The 17,916-nt window shown below is 43.5% G+C and overlaps 4 protein-coding genes across 6 annotated transcripts in view; 2 read left to right on the top strand and 2 right to left on the bottom strand.

The window, feature by feature from the left end:
- LOC114860588 (nucleosome-remodeling factor subunit BPTF) overlaps window positions 1–6,561 on the bottom strand; it is a 29,953-nt gene extending 23,392 nt beyond the window's left edge. For all 3 annotated transcript variants that reach the window (XM_055509473.1, XM_055509474.1, XM_055509475.1), the window contains exons 1-5: window positions 5,777–6,561; window positions 3,308–4,130; window positions 1,913–1,964; window positions 1,555–1,723; window positions 148–357 (exon numbers count right to left, since the gene is read on the bottom strand). In XM_055509473.1, coding sequence (XP_055365448.1) covers window positions 148–357; window positions 1,555–1,723; window positions 1,913–1,964; window positions 3,308–4,130; window positions 5,777–6,350 — 1,828 coding nt within the window. In that variant the 5' untranslated portion in view covers window positions 6,351–6,561. The remainder of the gene's footprint in view (window positions 1–147; window positions 358–1,554; window positions 1,724–1,912; window positions 1,965–3,307; window positions 4,131–5,776) is intronic.
- Window positions 6,562–6,625: 64 nt separating this feature from the next.
- LOC114861614 (perilipin-2-like) lies at window positions 6,626–10,129 on the top strand. Its single transcript, XM_055509507.1, has 7 exons — window positions 6,626–6,643; window positions 8,133–8,168; window positions 8,314–8,518; window positions 8,717–8,799; window positions 8,874–9,123; window positions 9,217–9,348; window positions 9,637–10,129. The coding sequence occupies exons 1-7, from the start codon at window positions 6,641–6,643 to the stop codon at window positions 9,900–9,902; spliced, it is 975 nt and encodes a 324-aa protein (XP_055365482.1). The 5' UTR covers window positions 6,626–6,640; the 3' UTR covers window positions 9,903–10,129.
- Window positions 10,130–10,584: 455 nt separating this feature from the next.
- Window positions 10,585–13,634, bottom strand: rps6 (ribosomal protein S6). Its single transcript, XM_029161777.2, has 6 exons — window positions 13,542–13,634; window positions 12,815–12,946; window positions 12,310–12,520; window positions 11,789–11,935; window positions 10,890–11,047; window positions 10,585–10,716 (listed from the first exon to the last, which is right to left on the bottom strand). Exons 1-6 carry the CDS (start codon window positions 13,545–13,547, stop codon window positions 10,621–10,623), a joined length of 750 nt encoding a protein of 249 aa, XP_029017610.1. The 5' UTR covers window positions 13,548–13,634; the 3' UTR covers window positions 10,585–10,620.
- A 639-nt stretch (window positions 13,635–14,273) lies between these two features.
- Window positions 14,274–17,916, top strand: part of acer2 (alkaline ceramidase 2) — a 7,563-nt gene continuing 3,920 nt past the window's right edge. Inside the window, exons 1-4 of the mRNA XM_029161383.3 lie at window positions 14,274–14,627; window positions 14,983–15,097; window positions 16,659–16,800; window positions 17,291–17,428. Coding sequence (XP_029017216.1) covers window positions 14,514–14,627; window positions 14,983–15,097; window positions 16,659–16,800; window positions 17,291–17,428 — 509 coding nt within the window. The 5' untranslated portion in view covers window positions 14,274–14,513. The remainder of the gene's footprint in view (window positions 14,628–14,982; window positions 15,098–16,658; window positions 16,801–17,290; window positions 17,429–17,916) is intronic.

Genomic DNA, 17,916 nt, shown 5'->3' with positions numbered 1-17,916 from the left:
TCTTTGATGCACTGTCCTTTGTATCAAAGTAAAGAAGCCGAGGGTAGAAGAGGCTGAATCATCTTCTCAGGTAACTCTTTCGTTACAACTTTAGACTACCAGTCATTATTATAAAAATATTAATGAGAGAAATACAAACAATAGTACCTTCAGTTTTGACGCTGTCCTTTTTCTCTGTCTTGGATTCTTCTTTTGTCGCCTTCTCCTCTTCTCCTCTATCCTGTACCTCACTCCTCAGCTTGGCCTCTTCCTCCTCCTCCTTCTCCAGCTCTGCTTTCTGGGCCTCCTCAGCAGCCCGTCTTTTCACCTCCTCCAGCTCCTCCTCTTTCTTGCTACGCAGCCGCTCCAAGATTTCCTCTGGAGGACAGAGTGGAGAGATATAAATAGAAGGTGTGGAAAAAGAATGAGTACATAAAGAAATGTGATTTATATACAGACAGCGATGTAGCTATTCATAGAATATATTAAGAAAAGGACAACCTTTCAAACTAAGCATGAAATCCAAGGTTTAAAATTAAATATATAAAAATAAGTATGACATACACACGTGTATACAATGTCTGTACAAGTAAACATGAAACAAACTGTAAAAGGAAAAAAAACAAATATTACATCCAAGGCTTAATTATCAGCAACATTCTGAATGCAACAAAAATAAATGCCTGCTTTTTAGACTGGAAGTAAATGTGTGGCCAGACACATTACTCTGATAACTGTAAATGTGTAACAGAAGTCATTAGGATACTATAGGATAAGGGGTCAATAATACACAGATGAAGGCTGAAAATGGAGAGTAAAGTGTAGTTTGTACTATTCCATCTACTAATTCACAAAGAATGATGTTAGAAAGGCAGCACACACACACACAACAGACAGAACACCAAACTTGCTACAGCTTAGTGGAAAATGTGTTGAATCTGCTATTCAAGCTGCATTAAACTATAGCAATGAAATTTGCAAAAATAACGCATCTGTTTTATAGTGCAGCACAATTCAACACCATCATAATCTACACCCTCTCAAATGAAGCATGAATCCAGCAAAACCAACATCACATTAAGTTAATGTTGATTGTTGCTTTCATTTTATTGACAAATTTGGTGGTGTATGGGTGTGAAACACATACAGCAGCACCACATTCAGTTCTGTGCTTAATCCTGAACCTTTAATGTAAACTTCCACTGATGGGCTCACAATGGTATCACTTCCAGAAACACACCTAACCAAACAAACACGAGGATTCGGTCAACATGCTGCAAACATAAAGCCAGGAGTGAGAGTCTGAAGGGAAGCTCAGGTGTTGGAAACTGGCCAGAGTGGGTCAAGAGTTAAGTTACAAAAGAGCCGGGCTGATTCCTGTGAGCCAGCCGTCGATGACTGAGTGGTATTCATGAGCACTGGGGGCAAAGCAGGTACAGAAGTGAATGTAAAAAAGAGGGCGCCATAAGGAAGCAGGGAATAAAATGCTTAAAGACCCATCTTCTAGTCAACGCAGCAGCATATCAGGGTTTAAGAAAAGGGCTTTATTTATATTAAAAGAAGAGGAATCTTTACCATTGGCAGCGGCGAGGAAACACTTGTTGCTACCACGGGCCTTGTTGGTTAGGTCCTCAGAGATGTCCATATGTGCATGCACCTCATCCCTTATCTCTTCCAAGGCTGCATATAGGTCAGCCTCCCAGTACTCCTTATCCAGGCTGTCTATGAGCTCTGCCAGCTGGACCTTAGAATAACAGAGTTTAGAAACAGTTTGAATTGAGTAGTACGGTTAAGAAACCCAGATGCATTTTATGTTAACAGGACTGCAAACAAACAGGATATGAAACATAGCACAAAGAAATAAGGATGTCATTATGGAAGTGTTTATAATATTTATACAACCCCACTGAGAAATAACACTAATCCTAGTTACCTTGGTGCTGTAGTACCAGATGGTTTTGTCTTCCTGCTCACCATCCTCCTCACTACAGGGGAGACATGAGGAGAAAAAAACTTGGTATAAATTAGGACGCACAGCAGGGAGAGAAGAGGAGAACAAATCTAAAGTAAATGTGTGGGCCACCGATTTGTCGGCAGAGGCAGCTTTTGTCTTAATGTTAAGAGATATATTACCACTGTGTCTCATTTCTGGTTAATATTACAGATTCTAGGTTGATATTTTGAAATGTGCGTATTAGAAATATTCTTTACATAGCTAGTCTTTTATGAAGACAGTATTGCCCCAAAGATGCTCATTTGCATCTGAACGCGATGAAGTGAGTCACTGCTGCTGTTTTTCATACCAGTGATAACAACTTACACAACAACAAATACAAGGAACGGGTGTAAACTGCTGTGCAGAACAGACAGGTGCCAGGCTTGAATGAAAGACAGCAAACCAGTTCCCAGTTGAGAATGATGTGGGTCTTTCTGCCACAACTTAAATAACAAAACAAATTGCGAAGCTAAGCGTTTTCACGCAAAACGTATTAGCCAATAAAGCAAAGGCTGTTTTAACTCTCTCAAACTGCTGTTCGTGGTCCTGAGGTGAAATTAGCACAGCAGGTACCAGCTCTCAGAGCAGCCTTCTGCTTCCTGCCGTAGGACTGTGAGGCCTGGGGCCATATAACAGCTGTGGCTAGTCAGCATATTTTCATTTTACCTCCACTTTTAATCTTTATATTTTCTCACACACCATCAGTGACTGCTCAGTATCAAGATCATTTACCAACATATTGGAACAACACTGCTTATGGGCAGATTATACTAAGACCCACAGAGGGAAGGGCCCTGGTTTATTAACCAGCAGGACCTGCAGTTGTTTTTTTTTTTTTTTACTGTTTCACTGTAAATTCTCAAAAGCATCAAAACTTCCAGTCCCGTCTGATTTGTGAGATACCTGTTTTACTACTGACGCTCACATGCTGCATTCATTGTTGTATTACCTATATGCACTAAATGTAAGTACAAACTGAAAGTGAATTTGTAGTCAGTGTGGATCAACTGACCTGGTTTCATTACCTGCCTCCACACTTGCATCGTGCTCAGCTTAGATGCGATCTGGCATCTCACAGGTTATAAACAATTCTGTGCTTACGCAATAATGTGGGGCTAACAGTGAGGTTAACCTTTGACAAATCCAGGTTACAAAAATAATGAGGTGCATCAGCTGCATAGACAGCAGCTACATAATAGCCTAAATATATCATATTTAAGTACACCAATATAACTATTTAAGATTTACATTATCAAAGTAACTAAAAACTCTGCTGACACTTGCTGACTACCATGCAGCTGTCTTGGAACACAGAGCAAACACTGAACTTACACTACAATGCGGCGGTTGAGGAACCAGTATTTGCGGTGGAGTCGGTCATAACCAACCGGGAGCTGTCGAATAAACGGTCTGGTCTTCTGCACTTCCGGGATGCAGTCCACCACACCGGGCACCTTGTGTGCCACGCACACTTCGCACTGCCACTCATCCTCGGGCACTTCCTGCAGCGGCGGCTTCACACACTCCAGATGATAAACGGCCGAACACGTCTCGCAGCACAGCAGGTCGCCAAGACGATGGCATACCCTGCAGTGGTCGTCATAGGCGACCACCCCTTCTGACATTAGCTCCTCTCGGGCAATGTTGGTCGCCAGGAACTGGTCCACCAAAAACTGAAGAACTTTAACTTTGCTCTCCAATGGTTCATACGGGTAATCCTCACTTTCCTGAAAAGGAAGAATGTGCCGGTACTCCGGGTCACTCTCACAGTACGCACGCACCACCTCCGGCCAGGTCATGCCATCCACAAAATACAGAGTAGAGTTAACGGAGTCCTTCACATCAGCAGGACCAAATGTGGTGTTGGAAGTGTCCTCCTCCCTGAGAATAGCTTTGAGCAGGGAGATGTGGGTCTCTGCCAGCAGCGTACACTGTTCCTGGCTGGCCAGAGCGGCACAGAAGTCCTCAAAGCGAAATGGCGAGAGTCGGAGCACGGATCCAAAGTTGCGGAGGACCTCGTAGACGGCAGAGACGTTGAGGAGTTGCGAGGTAGGAATCAAGAGGTCCTCAGAAGACTTGGGAAGCTCCAACGGAGGAATATCCTTTGCCTCAAGGATGGGAGACCGTGGTGGCGCTGCCCGGCTCCTTCTCCGGCCTGTGAAGAATGAAGGAAAAACAGCCGGGAGAGAGGGAAAATGTTTAAAAAGGAGTAATTTATACTCGTGTTTACTTTTTTTCCGAATGGATAAACTTGCCACCTGTTCTGTATTTTCCCTATCCACAAAGCAACATGTTATGCATGTTTCCCTGCATATTCCATCTACACTGTGTGTCTGTGCACATCACACTGGTATCATCTTGACCCTGCTGCTGACCACGGCACATGGTTGGCCAACACAGCACGGCCTTGGCATGAAAGGGTGGGCAAATGTTTTTATAGTCCCTGATGATTTAGTGCACCACTAAAGTCCAGTCATTGCAGAGCAATGTATTATGAAGCTGTTAAAAGCATAGGGCATTAACCCTCCCCATTAGCACCTCTCAATTTTTGGTAACATCCCTGTGAAGTGTACTGCAGGCTGCTGGACTGTTTACTAGGAGACCCCAAAACAAATCCTGAACAATTACCCCATTATGCATACTGTCGTGTGTTGTATTTCCACTGTATATTTCACTTTTATTGTTTATTATTTGTTTTTAAAACTATATTTAAAATAGTAGTATAATTGTGTTTTTTCTTTGAGGGAACAAAGTCGGAGTCAGACCACATACAATTCCTTGGTTGTCCTGTGCAAACTTGGCCATTAAAGCTGATACTGGTTCTGTAAACATTGAAACCTAAGGTTAAACTATTTTGCAAATATAGGTGGCCAGTGGGGAAACAGCTGAAGAGAGACGGGAATGCAAAGAGCATCCACAATCTGGACCACGACCACTGTTTTCCCACCATCCTTCCAGCGCATGGCTTTATGGAGCAAAGGTACCAATTGACTTTGCAGACAACTTTATTAACACTGACCGCCCATATCGGTGTGATGGATCCAACCCCGCTCACCTGATAAACATAAGCGTGGTTACTATGGCAACGGTGCACGTAACGTTGTAATGAGTTGTTCGCAACAAGTGAAAAAAGGGCGCCTCTTTTCAAAACACGGCCTGTCAAAGTCATTAAGTGGCATCTTAAGTAAGTCTGCGTTGAATGAAGCTGGAAATAAACCTAATAAAAGCCTAAAGCAGAAAATCGCGCAATTATTACATATTATACGCGCAACAGCAGTATTTTTTATTAAAGGCTACTGCTAATAAATAACTAGAAAAAGGGTACAAATGTGAACAGTTAATTTTAGGTGACAGAGAATCATTATATGCAAACTACGCGTCCTGGCAAAGCGTTGTTTACAAATTAAAAGTTGAGCTGACTGCGCGTTTACAGCAGCGGAGACGCCGAATGAATGAAAACGGGAGAACGCGGCCACCGAGCCGCTTTCCTCCGAGCGAACGCGGCGAGCGCAGCGCGCACAAAAATAGTCCCTCAAAACCGCCACGGACGCGTCTAACGTTATAAAGTGACACCGAGAAACGCGCCGATCCGACCAAAAAAAAAAAAAACGGAAAACGGCGAGAGCCGGGTCGCAGCGCGCGGCGGGTCCGCGAGGCAGCGGCCAGCAGAGCCCACGGTAAACAAAGGCCCGTTTCTGAGTGCAAGCTCCATTTTGAACAATGCGCCCGGGTTTGCGTGCCGAGCTAAAAATAAAGTGCACATTTCAACTACGGCTACCAACTTCCCCGCAGCGAACGTACCTGGGGTGCTCCCGAGCGTGCTGTGGCTCCTGAAACTGCTCTCGGTGCAGTAGCTGGCATCATCCTCATCCGGCGGCTCCTCCAGATAGTCCGAGTCGTTTCCCAGGGCCTCCTCATCTTCAAGATCCGACGAGGGGTTGTCGTTCAGGAGTTCGTCTTCGTCCGACCTGTAGCTTAAATTATCCTCCTCCTCGTCGCTGTTGTCGTCGTACACCACCTTGGTCTGAGGCCGCCTCACTCCGCCTCTGCTGCCGCGGCCGCCCCTCGACCCCCTGCCTCTGCCCCTGCCTCCTCTGCCCCGCGATGCCGCGGCCGCCGCCGCGATGGAGGCTCCAACTTTCCTGCGGCCCCGGGACGAATGAAAGTTCTCTCGGCCGGAGATTTCTGCGTCAACCTCCGCAGAGCCCGTGCCGCAAACTCCGCCACTTCCCCCCCGGCCCCGGCCCCGTCCCCTGCCCCGTCCCCGTCCACGCATCCCTCTACTCCTGCCGCCCCGGGAGCCGCGGACTGTCCCGGGTGAGCCTTCCCGCATCGCGGCTGCTTGTTTGGGCGGCCTTCCTCTTCTCCCTCTCATTGTAGGAGAGAGTCTCTGCTGTTCCGCTTCAATCTCGGAGGTCGAATAAGCCCCGCACGCCGGAGAAAAACTGGGGAGAAAAAAGGCAATATTTGTGATGATGTTTCCCAGGGAGTCCCCACCAAGCCCCGGCCTCAATTCTAGGGCGGAAAGCTCAAAGTGAATGGCCGGTGTCCCGCTCTGGGTCGCCTGCAGACGCCATTTTTCTTCTTGGCTCTCTCTCCGTTGAAAACACAGCAGGCCCCGAAGCTGCGTCAAGTTAAACACACTTAGCAGCGAGCTTACCGGAAATGGTGAGCAGCTTTCCCAAAGTAAAAGCAAATTTGTAATAACAATTAAGACAATATTTTACCCGTGTTTTGCTTAAAGCATTGAATAAGCACCAGCGCCTTTTATATATATTATTTCTGTCTATTACGTCAGCTTACGCGAGTTAAAAGCATTGTAAACATTTTAGTCTTATAATGATAGATGGGGAAGTGGTTTTTTTAGTTTCCAACTTGACACAAGCAGGCCTTAGTAGATGTGATGTCACGTGACCCCCTACACTACAATAGACGCAATAGCCGTGCTACTTCATAAAATTAGTTATCCATGCAAACGTTGTCCGCCAGCCTCACTTCAGCAGCGCTGCCTGCTCAAGCGAGGTCTAAACCTCACGTGGCTGCAGTCAACTCTCCACCGTCGATTATTTCGCCCCTGTCGCCATCGTCGTCACAGCAGTGCAAGGCAACACCATAAGCATACGTCCGACATCTAGCACTATTACATTAGACTAAATATAAGTCGTGAGAGTTATGGACACACACGCATCTGAAATGAAACACTGAAAAGTCTGTAGTCGATCACCTGGAGTTTACATTTTTTTTACAATGGACTTTCTCATTAGCTAATGTAACACTGGTACATTTCCCTCAGTCTCCGTTGGTGAATACAGCGATGCTGAGCACCTGCACGCTGTAAAGTGATGTAATATAACAATGTAATAATGTAACAATGTAGCGTTGTAATGTTACACGCGCATTTACTCAACTCTTGGATAGAAGTTTGCCGAGACCCTGTAGTTTGTTTATGCTTTGGACTAGGCAGGCGAAACGATATTTCATCCTTAGTGCGTCAGTCAAGCATCATGTGTATTTGTAGTACATGTGTTTTTACTGTTATATGTGACAGTTGTCGTGGCCGAGTTGTTAAAACGTTGGACTTAAAATCCAGTGTTTTCCCTGCTCAGGTTTATTTCTGGCATCTTCTTTGATCACCTTCACTGATTATTGCCACTCATATTTGTACAAAAGGCTTATCGTGTGCAAAAATGATCAACCTTTAGAAGCCTGCAGAAAGCATTGATGCTGTTTCAAGGCAGATAGTTACCAGAAATGTAATGTAATGTAGTGGCACTTAAAATGCCACAATTTGAGTTTTTATGAATTACGTGAAGTTAATTATTTGCAGTGAATAAAGACCATCAAAGTATATGTTTGATTTAATGTTTGATTAAATAAACTAAAAGCACAGTGTTTCTGTACAAAGAAACATGTGCATAACAAACACTAATATTATTGTATACGTCTATTTGAAGACATCTGATTACAATGACATCATGGCTCAGTTTGACATCTCGCGAGAACTAGCGAGAAGCATCAGCATTTAGGAGCAGGTGAGCGCTAATTGACTATATGAACCAGCGTTGTGCAGGGTGAGTGGTTTGGTTTTGCGACATGTGTAGTCTAGAATAGATGTTACAGTTTCGTAAACGTAATTAAAACTAAATTTCTCCTGCAGCAAAGCGATAAAACCATGCCAGCAAACAACAACCAGGTGGGTACAATAGAGAAAATTCAATCCTCTTCAGTATTTTCCTGTATTCACACGGATTTAACTATTTTACTGTTGTTAATTAATGTTTCTTAGCCATAATTAAACCACATGTTTTACTTTAAATTTCCCCTGACTTTATTTACAGAAAGGAGTGAGTGCCGCTGCCAGACTGGCCAAGCTGCCCGTGGTCCAGTCTGCCTGCAGTAGGCTTTCCATCCTCTACTCTGACACTAAATGCAACCATCCCAACCTGAAGTCCGTGTGTGACCTGCTGGAGAACAAAGTGACGGCTTTAGGCACTGTGGCCTGTCACAGCGTTTCACCTGTGATGTGTAAACTGGACACCCAGAGTGAGTAAGAGGCTGTTGGTTTACCAGAAGCTCCCTGTCTGCTGATGTGCAGTGACCTGTATGCTCTGCTTGAGTCAAACGTTAAACATTTACAGATTCAACTTACAAATGAGAGAAGCAGTAAATTTGGCACTTAATGACAATTAACAACTATACAATTGGTGAGTTATTTTTCCCCATTCTAACCTATTCTACTAGTTTCTATTGCAAATGATGTGGCATGTAAAGGGCTGGACTGGCTGGAAACGAGGTTCCCTGTGCTTCATGCACCCACAGAGCAGGTAACCTAATTTTCTCAATGAATTCTTAATGAGGCCCACGGACTGCACACACAACTATTATCTGTTTAACTAAGGTTGTTGCTACAGCCAAGAAAAAGTTACATGAGCTCCAGGATGCTGTTGGCGTAGCAGCTAGTGGAACCATGGGCTGTGTGCAGTACACCGTGTCGTGGGTGATGGAGCGCATGCAGCAGGCTGATGACGGGACTAAACAGTCACTTGCAAAGAGAGTTATCAGTGTGGCCGGTGTGGGACTCGACTCTGCTCTGAACGTGTCTGAGGCCTTGGTGGAACAGGTGCTGCCTCCCCCAGAAGAAGATAAAGGTATGTAGTGTGCATTTATTGGTGTGATGGATTAAATTGGTGCACAAATGGTCACGTTCAGTCAGTATATCCCTCAAAACATGTGTATTACAGATGACATTGCTGGATCCCAAGTTGTTGCTACCGTTGGAAGTTACCCCGTGCGGGTCGTTTCACTTGCTGCAAAACTGTGTCGAAGAAGTTACTACATGGTCTGGGCCAGGATGCAATCTGTTCAGGTGTGCTGTGAGTACAGAATGTGGGATGGGTTTGATATTTCTGGAAACATGAGTTTTCACTTACTTGGAATAAGAAACACTGATAACTGTTTGTAGTTGTATATTTAATGTTACTGTTATCTTGATGCAGACTAAAGACCAAAGTCAGGAATTGGCTGTAAAAAGAATTCTATGTAGCAGCACTTCATACAATTTTGTAGTTTCTATGCATGTGCTGAATACTAGAGCACTTTCACTTAGTTCAGGTTTTAGTTCCTTTTTAAATATCCAACTACACACATTCTTTACTTAACAGGTTATGGCGATTTTGTCCAGGCCTTCGTCTCTGGCTCCAGATTTCGAGACTACCTGTTTGACTTTAGTCTGGAGCATCCAGAGTTGGCCTCAGTATCTGCAGCATCAGGCTGTATCTGCGTTGTTCTTCATGTACACCTTGACCTGCTCACAGTCAGAACCAAAGCACTTCAGCCATGTCCGAAGTCCATGGAATACTTTCGACAACTCCAAAGATGTAGAGGAGATTCAACCACGGAGAGGTCCTATCTGCAGACTGAGGCCTAGTAAAGTGTCTGGGTTTGACAATAGGTGTACGGTTAAACGATATGTTCGTTGTTGATGTTTGTACAGTAAATGTGCTTATTTTGTCTAATCTAATTATAGTAAAGGTGTTAAATAGCTGAAAAAATGTATATTAAGTACCATGTTTATTGTACTGGCTTGTTGCTTATTTTGTCCTACATAATTCTAAAAGTAAATTTGTAAATAAATTGAACATTCATGAACTGGAATACTGTTTGTCCTTTGATTTTAAGGCATCTTTAACAAAAGTACAAAAGAAAAATGGTGAAAGCTGGTGAAAACTTGACTGATTTGTCTGAAATTCATAATTTTGTACAGAAAGGTTTCAAATCAAAGTCCTAAGGAGTCTTTTTATATCTGCCAGCTTTGTGGATACCCCTACGCCAAATGCCAACGTTACTAGACAAGCTCACGAAAAGCAACATTAAAAGCATGCTTGTCTTACTGCACAACCCCATACCGTGAAAGAACTGGAATTTCTCATGCAACATTTTGTACTTTGCCAATTTCCCCTAGCTCCCACGTAGATTTCTGTAATCATTGTACAGTATTTGCCAAACCCACACTCCATTTAAATACTGCACACTATAGCATTCCTGCAACCATAAGCTTTACATTTACGTTCTTTGTTTATTAGTTACATGCAATAAATTACATTACACTATTTTCAGCAAAAACGTTATTTTATTTGACTTAGATTTCACTTTTGGCTGGACTCTGACTTTGATGCAGATGCCCTCAGAGATGAAAGGCGGCGCCTCCTGGCAATCTTTTCCTTCTTTTTCTCCTTTGCCTCCTGTTTACGGGGGAAGAGGAATAGAGCATTACTGAAACGCTAAAACCCAAACAAGATTTAATATATTAACTAAAATTTAACACCGTTCTATGAACAACAAATCTAGCTTGCAGGTGCAAAGTACTTTCAAACACCATCTATGCATGAAAAAAAAAAAAAAACCCTGAACATACCTTCACCCTCTTGGCCAGCAGCTTGGCGTACTCAGAGGCCTCCTCCTTGTTCTTCTGAGTGCGCAGTCTCTTCAGGGCAATGCGGCGACGCTTGTGCTGCAGAACACGTGGGGTCACCAGCCTCTGGATCTTGGGAGCTTTAGTTCTGGGCTTCTTGCCTGGAAAAGGAGGGGCAGACAGTTTATAGATAAACTAGGTGCAACCAGTAGTTAAATTGATGGCAGAGTAATTCTTACCAGTTTTAAAGCCACAATCAACTGACTGGATGTAGTAACCGACTTACAAATCATCGTCTATTAACAAATCTAATGACAAACTGTTACTTTTGTGGTTTACACTGGTTGCTCCCACCTTGTTTAGGTTTCTGGTTATACATTAAGCATATTTGAAAGGAAATTACGGTAAGCTAAAAAGAGAGGTACTTGTGTTTTGTGATCACCATTATCTGTCAAAAAAGTTTTTTTTTTTACTGCTTATTAACCTTCAGTTTGAACAACAGATGCATGATTTACAATAGAAAGGTATATTTAGTACACAGGTTTTAATACTTGGCGCTTTATAACAGTCATGTTATGACTAAATTACTCAAAAATAATATCTACCTTTCTGCCTAGTGTAAACAAGTTTTTTAAAGTTTAAGTAATAAATCTGAGGCAAGTCTTTATATTATGCAACGTGACATCAAGCAATAATTTTGTCTGTACTTTTTTTTTTTTTTTAAATATGGCGACGCTGCCGCATTTACATAAGTTCAACCCTAGAGCCAGCAAATGTGCACTCCGTGAGACGTGGCAATTAAAAACTTGATTTGAACAATTCAGTTTCTGATTCCTGCACGTGGTTGTGGCATTCTGCTGAGATACAATGCAAAAATTTTTCTTTTTTTAAAGAACTCTCACCTTCTTTAGTCAGGGGTCTCCTCACAACATACTGCCTAACGTCATCTTCCTTGGACAGGTTGAAGAGCTTGCGGATCTTGCTGGCCCTCTTGGGACCAAGGCGGCGAGGGATAGTGCTGTCAGTCAGTCCAGGAATATCCTTCTCACCTGAGAAGAGACAGGTTAGGAGATGAGCGAACAAATCAAACTGTTTAAAACAAACCCTGCATCAACTGCACTTCAAGTACTTGCATTTCCAAAGCCATGAATAAATGAACATTCCTAGAAAACTAAGGCAACTGATGTAGCACGACAAAAGGAACAGCAAACATTTATAAAAATGTGACCCATTTTAAACAAATTCTCATTAGGCCATTACTTGCTGCCATTAAATTGAAGTGTGCCACTGTTGCAGAATGTACATCCCAGAGGCCTGATCAGGTGATTTCACTAAATTAGCCTCTCAAACCATATCAGTTTGTTTATAAGATGTACTGCCCCCCCAAAAAAGGTTTGTGGCCAAGCCAAGTCTCAAAATGTACCTTTCTTAACAATGACCAAGTTGAGAACGCTGAGGTTGGCGTCGACGATGCAACCGCGCACAGACTTGCGCTTACGCTCGCCAGTCCTGCGGGGACGGTAGCAGGAGTGGCCTTTGCTGAGCAGCAGGCGCACACGACCGTGGGTCAGCACACCCTGTTTCATGGGGAAGCCCTGCTTGTCGTTGCCTCCGCTGATGCGCACCACATAGCCCTGTTTAGCATAGTCAGAAAAAGGTTTTTAAAAACTGAAGAGCTAACATTTTACAAAACTATACATCATATCCAGTTTGGCGTTGTTAGAGCAATGCCATTTCTATCAGCCAGAAAGTCTGATCAAATCTGGCAAGCAACTCTGGTTTCTTTTGCACACCCTGTCCCCCCTTTATGCCTACTGACCAGTCAAAAGGGTCGATAGATGTGCCAGCGTTACCAGTTGTACACGACAATGAACAAATCCTACACTTGGCAAACTAAGAAGGCAACAGGTCCAAAGATGTGAACTTACCTTCCACTCATCTCCCAGAGAGTCAGCTGACACTTCAGTGGCCATACGCTTGTCATAGAAAACACGAAGCTTACGATCATCGTCAACTTCAATAAGCTTCTGGCAGCCAGTAGCGGGGAATGAGATGTTCAGCTGCAATAGAGTTGTGATACGGTTAGTACATGTAGACGCATCATGCCTGGCTCCATGCAGACAACACAGACGCAGGTATAACAGGTAAAGCTGGCTTTACATTTAGCATGTACTAAAATAATTACACTCCGCTGGACCTTTTAAACCCCACAAATGTGAAATGATAAACGTGATCGATCTGCGTAGCCAAGGTTCAACCAATAGTGCTAGTGACTGGGAGGCCTGTTAGCTTCTTCGTCGCTAACGTTAGCTTTTAGATGAAAGTAACACCAGTATATTTAGCACATACAAAATATACAACGCAGGTCACGTTACATTGAAGCAATGGTACCTGATTTGTCTGAAAGTCTATACATTGCGTTCAACCAAAACTTAAACTTTGGGCACATTGCCTGAGTGCGGCCATGTTTCTCTTACTTGCCGGGCTCAGTGAGCGTTAGCTCCCAAGATAATCAAAGCTCATCCTAATGTTGAGAACTACTACTCGTTAAGCAACCCAATCCGATTTAAAGTCGTCTATCCAAGCTTTAATTCTGTAAAAATATTTTCAATAAAGCTGATTTATATTAAAACTACAATAAGTGAAACGTTGTACCTTCATTTTGCCAAACCGACCCTAAGACGGTCCGCCACGGAAAAGAGAACGGATATCCGCTGCGTGGTCTCACATAAACCTGACAAGTTATCGCGATACTTCGATCAACCGCTTTTTGGTTCATTTTTGTATTAATTGTCCTCTTTAGTTTCTTTTTCACTTTACATAAGTCGCGTGTGTGCAGTTGTAATAATTTGGTGCAATGGAAATAAGAACAAGTATTTCAATCTTACTTAAAAAATACTTTAGGTTTCTGATCATGGTTTTATTGAGAGCCTTTCCGCCAGAGGACGACAAAGAGCAATAAATACTAAGCTGTAGTTTGCACTCATCCTATAAACAGCATAACATTTGATCTCTGCAGACCTGAAGTAATCAACCAGGAGGGAATCCTGGAGCACAGTCACAAATTCTTTATTCTAATGGTGAAAAACCAATGCATGGATTATGTAAAGTGGCAATTTTTATTGATTATCTGGTCATTAGTGCTATAAAGTTCATGTTTTGTTGTGCTTTCCAAAAAAAACCCTCTTATAATATACTTTTATTTAAGTCTTTGTTTACGTTAGACTCATCTGATCTTAAATCTTATTCGAATTAAAATTGATATTCAAGCGACTTCGCTATATCCTAATTTACTGAGTAGTTTACAGAACAAATGGGACAAAGACTCCGCGCGCAGCGAACGAAGGCAAGCGAATCAGGAAGTAGGTGGGAGGGAGTCCTCTTGCGTGCCGAAACTCTGAGCAGCTGTCAGTGCTCCGGACAGAGCGTCACGGCGAGCAGGAGGCTTAAAGGGCTGCAGATTAACATGCAGCTCAGAGACGATGGTCCTTGTTTCAGCACACTGCGTGCCTGCTCTTTAGCATTCTGCGTTCGATCGGCGAGACGGAACTTTTCTTGACTGTTTTCACCGCGCAGCCGACGGCGCAGCGTCGCCCGCTTCGCTCGGTCCATCCGACTTGTCCAGACATGAGTACCGTTAATCTGATTTTTTGGGACCAGTTGCAGGCTGGCAGCTCCGAGGTGGACTGGTGTGAAGGCAATTACCTGATCTACCCCGGCATCGCTGAATTCTACAACACGGTCGGTGTGAAAGTCGTTGGACTTGTAGCTAACGATGTGCGCTTCTCGGTTTTGCGTAGGACAGTTTTGTTTACGGTCACGGCTCGACAGCAGCTGCGCTGTTTCTCTTCGTGTCGCTTCATTCTAGCGGTTAATATTAATCTGGTGTTAGCTTTAGCTCCAGCTAGCTGTGACACATTCTTACCGACTTCCAGCAGCTTGGCTGCCTTCAGCTTCAGCATTATGTTTACTTTTGTCCGTTTCAGCTGTTTGCTCAAAGGCCACCGAGGTCAGCTGATGGGCTCGGCTCTCTGCGTGATTAGTTCAGCTGTGATCTGCTGTTGATCATCGCTTTCCTTTTTGTTTATCATTGCAGATCAGCAACATTTTGTTTTTTGTGCTGCCTCCCATATTAATGTGGTTGTTCCGCCAATACGCAACACATTTCAACAGTGGGATTTACCTCATATGGATTCTTCTAGTTGTGGTTGGTAAGTTGTCTGTTGTTGTGTGTTTGATGACCTTTTAACCTCATAAGTAACACTTGAAGCTGGTAAACATGTCATTGAAGGAAAACCCTAGTTTTGTGGCTATTTCTGTGCTGTGTATTGTAGTTGATAGTTTTTATTAATCTAAATGAGACTAATGATGCATGGGACTAGTTAATACTGTAAATTATAGACTGCAGAACTGATTTGTTAATAAAAAGGACAGATAAAATTTTACAGATGTATTATTTGGCAGCTGTTAGATGAGTGTGTCATGTGCAGGCAGTATTTTGGTCCTGTTGGTGCTGCTGTGTGTAAAACATAGTGTTAGACAGATTAAGAGGCTGTTTTGCATACTCAGCAAAGATGACCTGACAGGCCGGCCCTGACCTGAGAGGTGTCCTTGGTGGTGGGTAAAAGAGGCGATGCAGCCTTTAGTGTGACATGCTTGGCCTCAGATACTTGAACTGTGCAGTGTGTCATTCATTGTCTAATTGGACTGAAAGGTTTTCATAATCTTGGTTTTGCCTTCTTCTTTATTTACCATCCGCAGTGCCATTACGAAGGGAAATAAAACATGTTTGTTTGCTTGTTAGGTTCATACATGCCTTACCACACATAGTGCATAGCTTTCGTATGTGTGTGTGTCGTAGAAATTCTGCATCCGTTATCAGGAATGCGGAGATGGTAAAACACTCTTGACAAGGTGTTAGATGGTTTTGCTTCAGCCTTGGTTTAAATAGAAAGACCAATGTATGCACTCGAGCACGAGAACAGCCTTCAGTTGCTTTTCTTTGGCCTTTTTTGATCATTTTGTGACATTTAAGAGTCATTTCTAAGTGTCCAGGTGAACATAATTATTTATTCAATTATTTTTTGGCCACATAATAATAAGGACCGACCAACAAAGTTATTATTTTAAGGCTGTGACTAGTAGTTTTGACTAAGAGGAGCCGTCCCTTTGTTGAAACACAGACCTCTCCTTCAGAGCCTGTTATGACAACAGATTTAGCCGATACTAGAAGGTCTGCTGGACTGTGATAACAAACGGGCACTAATGGGTCTATCCCCTCACAGCATTTCCGAACTCAGCGACTGAAATGAGCGGTGGCATTTCTGGTTAGCGTGACCCCTGATTAAAGTACCACTGGCAATATAAATATAGCTCCTTAAACATAAGGACCCAAAATATATAACAAGATAAAAGCATGCAGCTTAAGAAACAGATTATTACAATACTAAACAAATACACAAACTCAATAACACAGCTGCCATCAGAACCTGGCTCACCATCTTCCTTGATGTGGAGTCATCAATGACATCATTCTAAGAATTCTGCCCAGCAGTTGCATGATTAATACTGATTACAGCGAGGCCACTACACAACCAGAGGAAGATGCAGCCACAGCCTGTCAAACTGTAGGTCGTGTTCATCACCGTAAACTGAAAACTGAAAAAACCCACGTGACACAATGCTGTCTGATCTTTGTTTGTCTGTTTTAAGACCTTGATGGTTTATGCCTTCTGTCTGACAAACATTGCTGTGCGTCCTTTTCTCTCACAGGTATCGGATCAACGTATTTCCACGCCACCCTCAGCTTCCTGGGCCAGATGTTGGACGAGCTGGCCATCTTATGGGTGCTCATGTGTGCCATTGCCATGTGGTTTCCCAAGAGGTACCTACCCAGGATGTTCAGGAGGGATCGGTATGTAAACACAGCTGTCTTTGGACTTCATTTCTATTCAACTCACCGCTCATGAACCTATTCAGCATTATTTATAACATCGCTTCTGATATCCGTTTATCTGTTTTAGATTGTTACACTGATTCTGTTTTTAGCAGGTTGTTCTGTAGCTGCTCAACATGTTGTCACATGATGTGACCATTGCAGTGACTCCCCTGTTTAATAATAGGCCTGTCTGAAATAGCTGACACCAGTAAAACCTGCATCACATGTCCCCAGGTCTCAGTGTTGCAGAGCTGTCATGGCTCCTCTTTCACTTCTCTTCACGCTGTCGCCTGTGTCGTCCTCAGCCTTTCTAGCAGAGTGATGCTTGTTTATTATCAGAGTCCGTGCATTGAGATGCCTCCTGAGTCACCCCACGCATTCCTTCTGCTCCTCACAATGCTCCATGTGAGTCGCTGCCCAGTTCTCTGACTTGGTTTTTTTTTTTTTTTTTTGCTCCTTCATTTAGGTCGCGGTTCAAAGTGGTCATCGGCATCTTGTCGGGCATCACCACGGGCCTGGCCTTCGTCAAACCTGTTGTCAACTCCCTGTCACTCATGACTCTGGGCATCCCCTGCACCGCGCTGCTCATCACTGAGCTTAAAAGGTCAGTAAGTGTCGTAAAGGTGTGATCCGTACTGGAGCCATAAAATAGGAAGATGTAGGTTTTATCCATAGGTAAACATATAATTATCTTTATATGTATGTATTTTACCTTTGACCTTCTGTAGTTACAGGTTGTCTCCCAAGTTAATTAAAAGAAAGAGTGTGTGTGTGTGTGTGTGTGTGTGTGTGTGTGTGTGTGTGTGTGTGTGTGTGTGTGTGTGTGTGTGTGTGTGTGTGTGTGTGTGTGTGTGTGTGTGTGTGTGTGTGTGTGTGTGTGTGTGTGTGTGTGTGTGTGTGTGTGTGTGTGACGTGAAGCCATGCTCTGACATTTCCGTTTCCCACAACCCTGACGCGCCACCTTCCAACTCGGAGCCCTCCATTGTTCAACCTGTTGTAACTCCTGACGTCGCTGCCAGTCATCTTTTAAAGTCTCTTGTCTTTGTTCTGCGTGAGGCAGCATTCCTGTGGTCACTAAGTCACTTCCAGTTG

Source organism: Betta splendens, chromosome 1 (assembly GCF_900634795.4).
Source record: "Betta splendens chromosome 1, fBetSpl5.4, whole genome shotgun sequence".
Lineage (NCBI taxonomy): Eukaryota > Metazoa > Chordata > Actinopteri > Anabantiformes > Osphronemidae > Betta > Betta splendens.
Note: the sequence above shows the minus strand (reverse complement) of the source record. Positions and strands in the feature narration are given on the sequence as shown.

What these genes read in the sequence shown, in the direction of transcription:
- LOC114861614 (XM_055509507.1), top strand. An exon ending in TCCCCCAGAAGAAGATAAAG is followed by an intron (nt 9,124 to 9,216) that starts GTATGTAGTGTG and finishes TGTGTATTACAG; the next exon opens with ATGACATTGCTGGATCCCAA. An exon ending in GCAATCTGTTCAGGTGTGCT is followed by an intron (nt 9,349 to 9,636) that starts GTGAGTACAGAA and finishes TTTACTTAACAG; the next exon opens with GTTATGGCGATTTTGTCCAG.
- rps6 (XM_029161777.2), bottom strand. An exon ending in CTTGGTCATTGTTAAGAAAG is followed by an intron (nt 11,936 to 12,309) that starts GTACATTTTGAG and finishes GTCTCTTCTCAG; the next exon opens with GTGAGAAGGATATTCCTGGA. An exon ending in TGCTGGCCAAGAGGGTGAAG is followed by an intron (nt 10,717 to 10,889) that starts GTATGTTCAGGG and finishes CCCCGTAAACAG; the next exon opens with GAGGCAAAGGAGAAAAAGAA.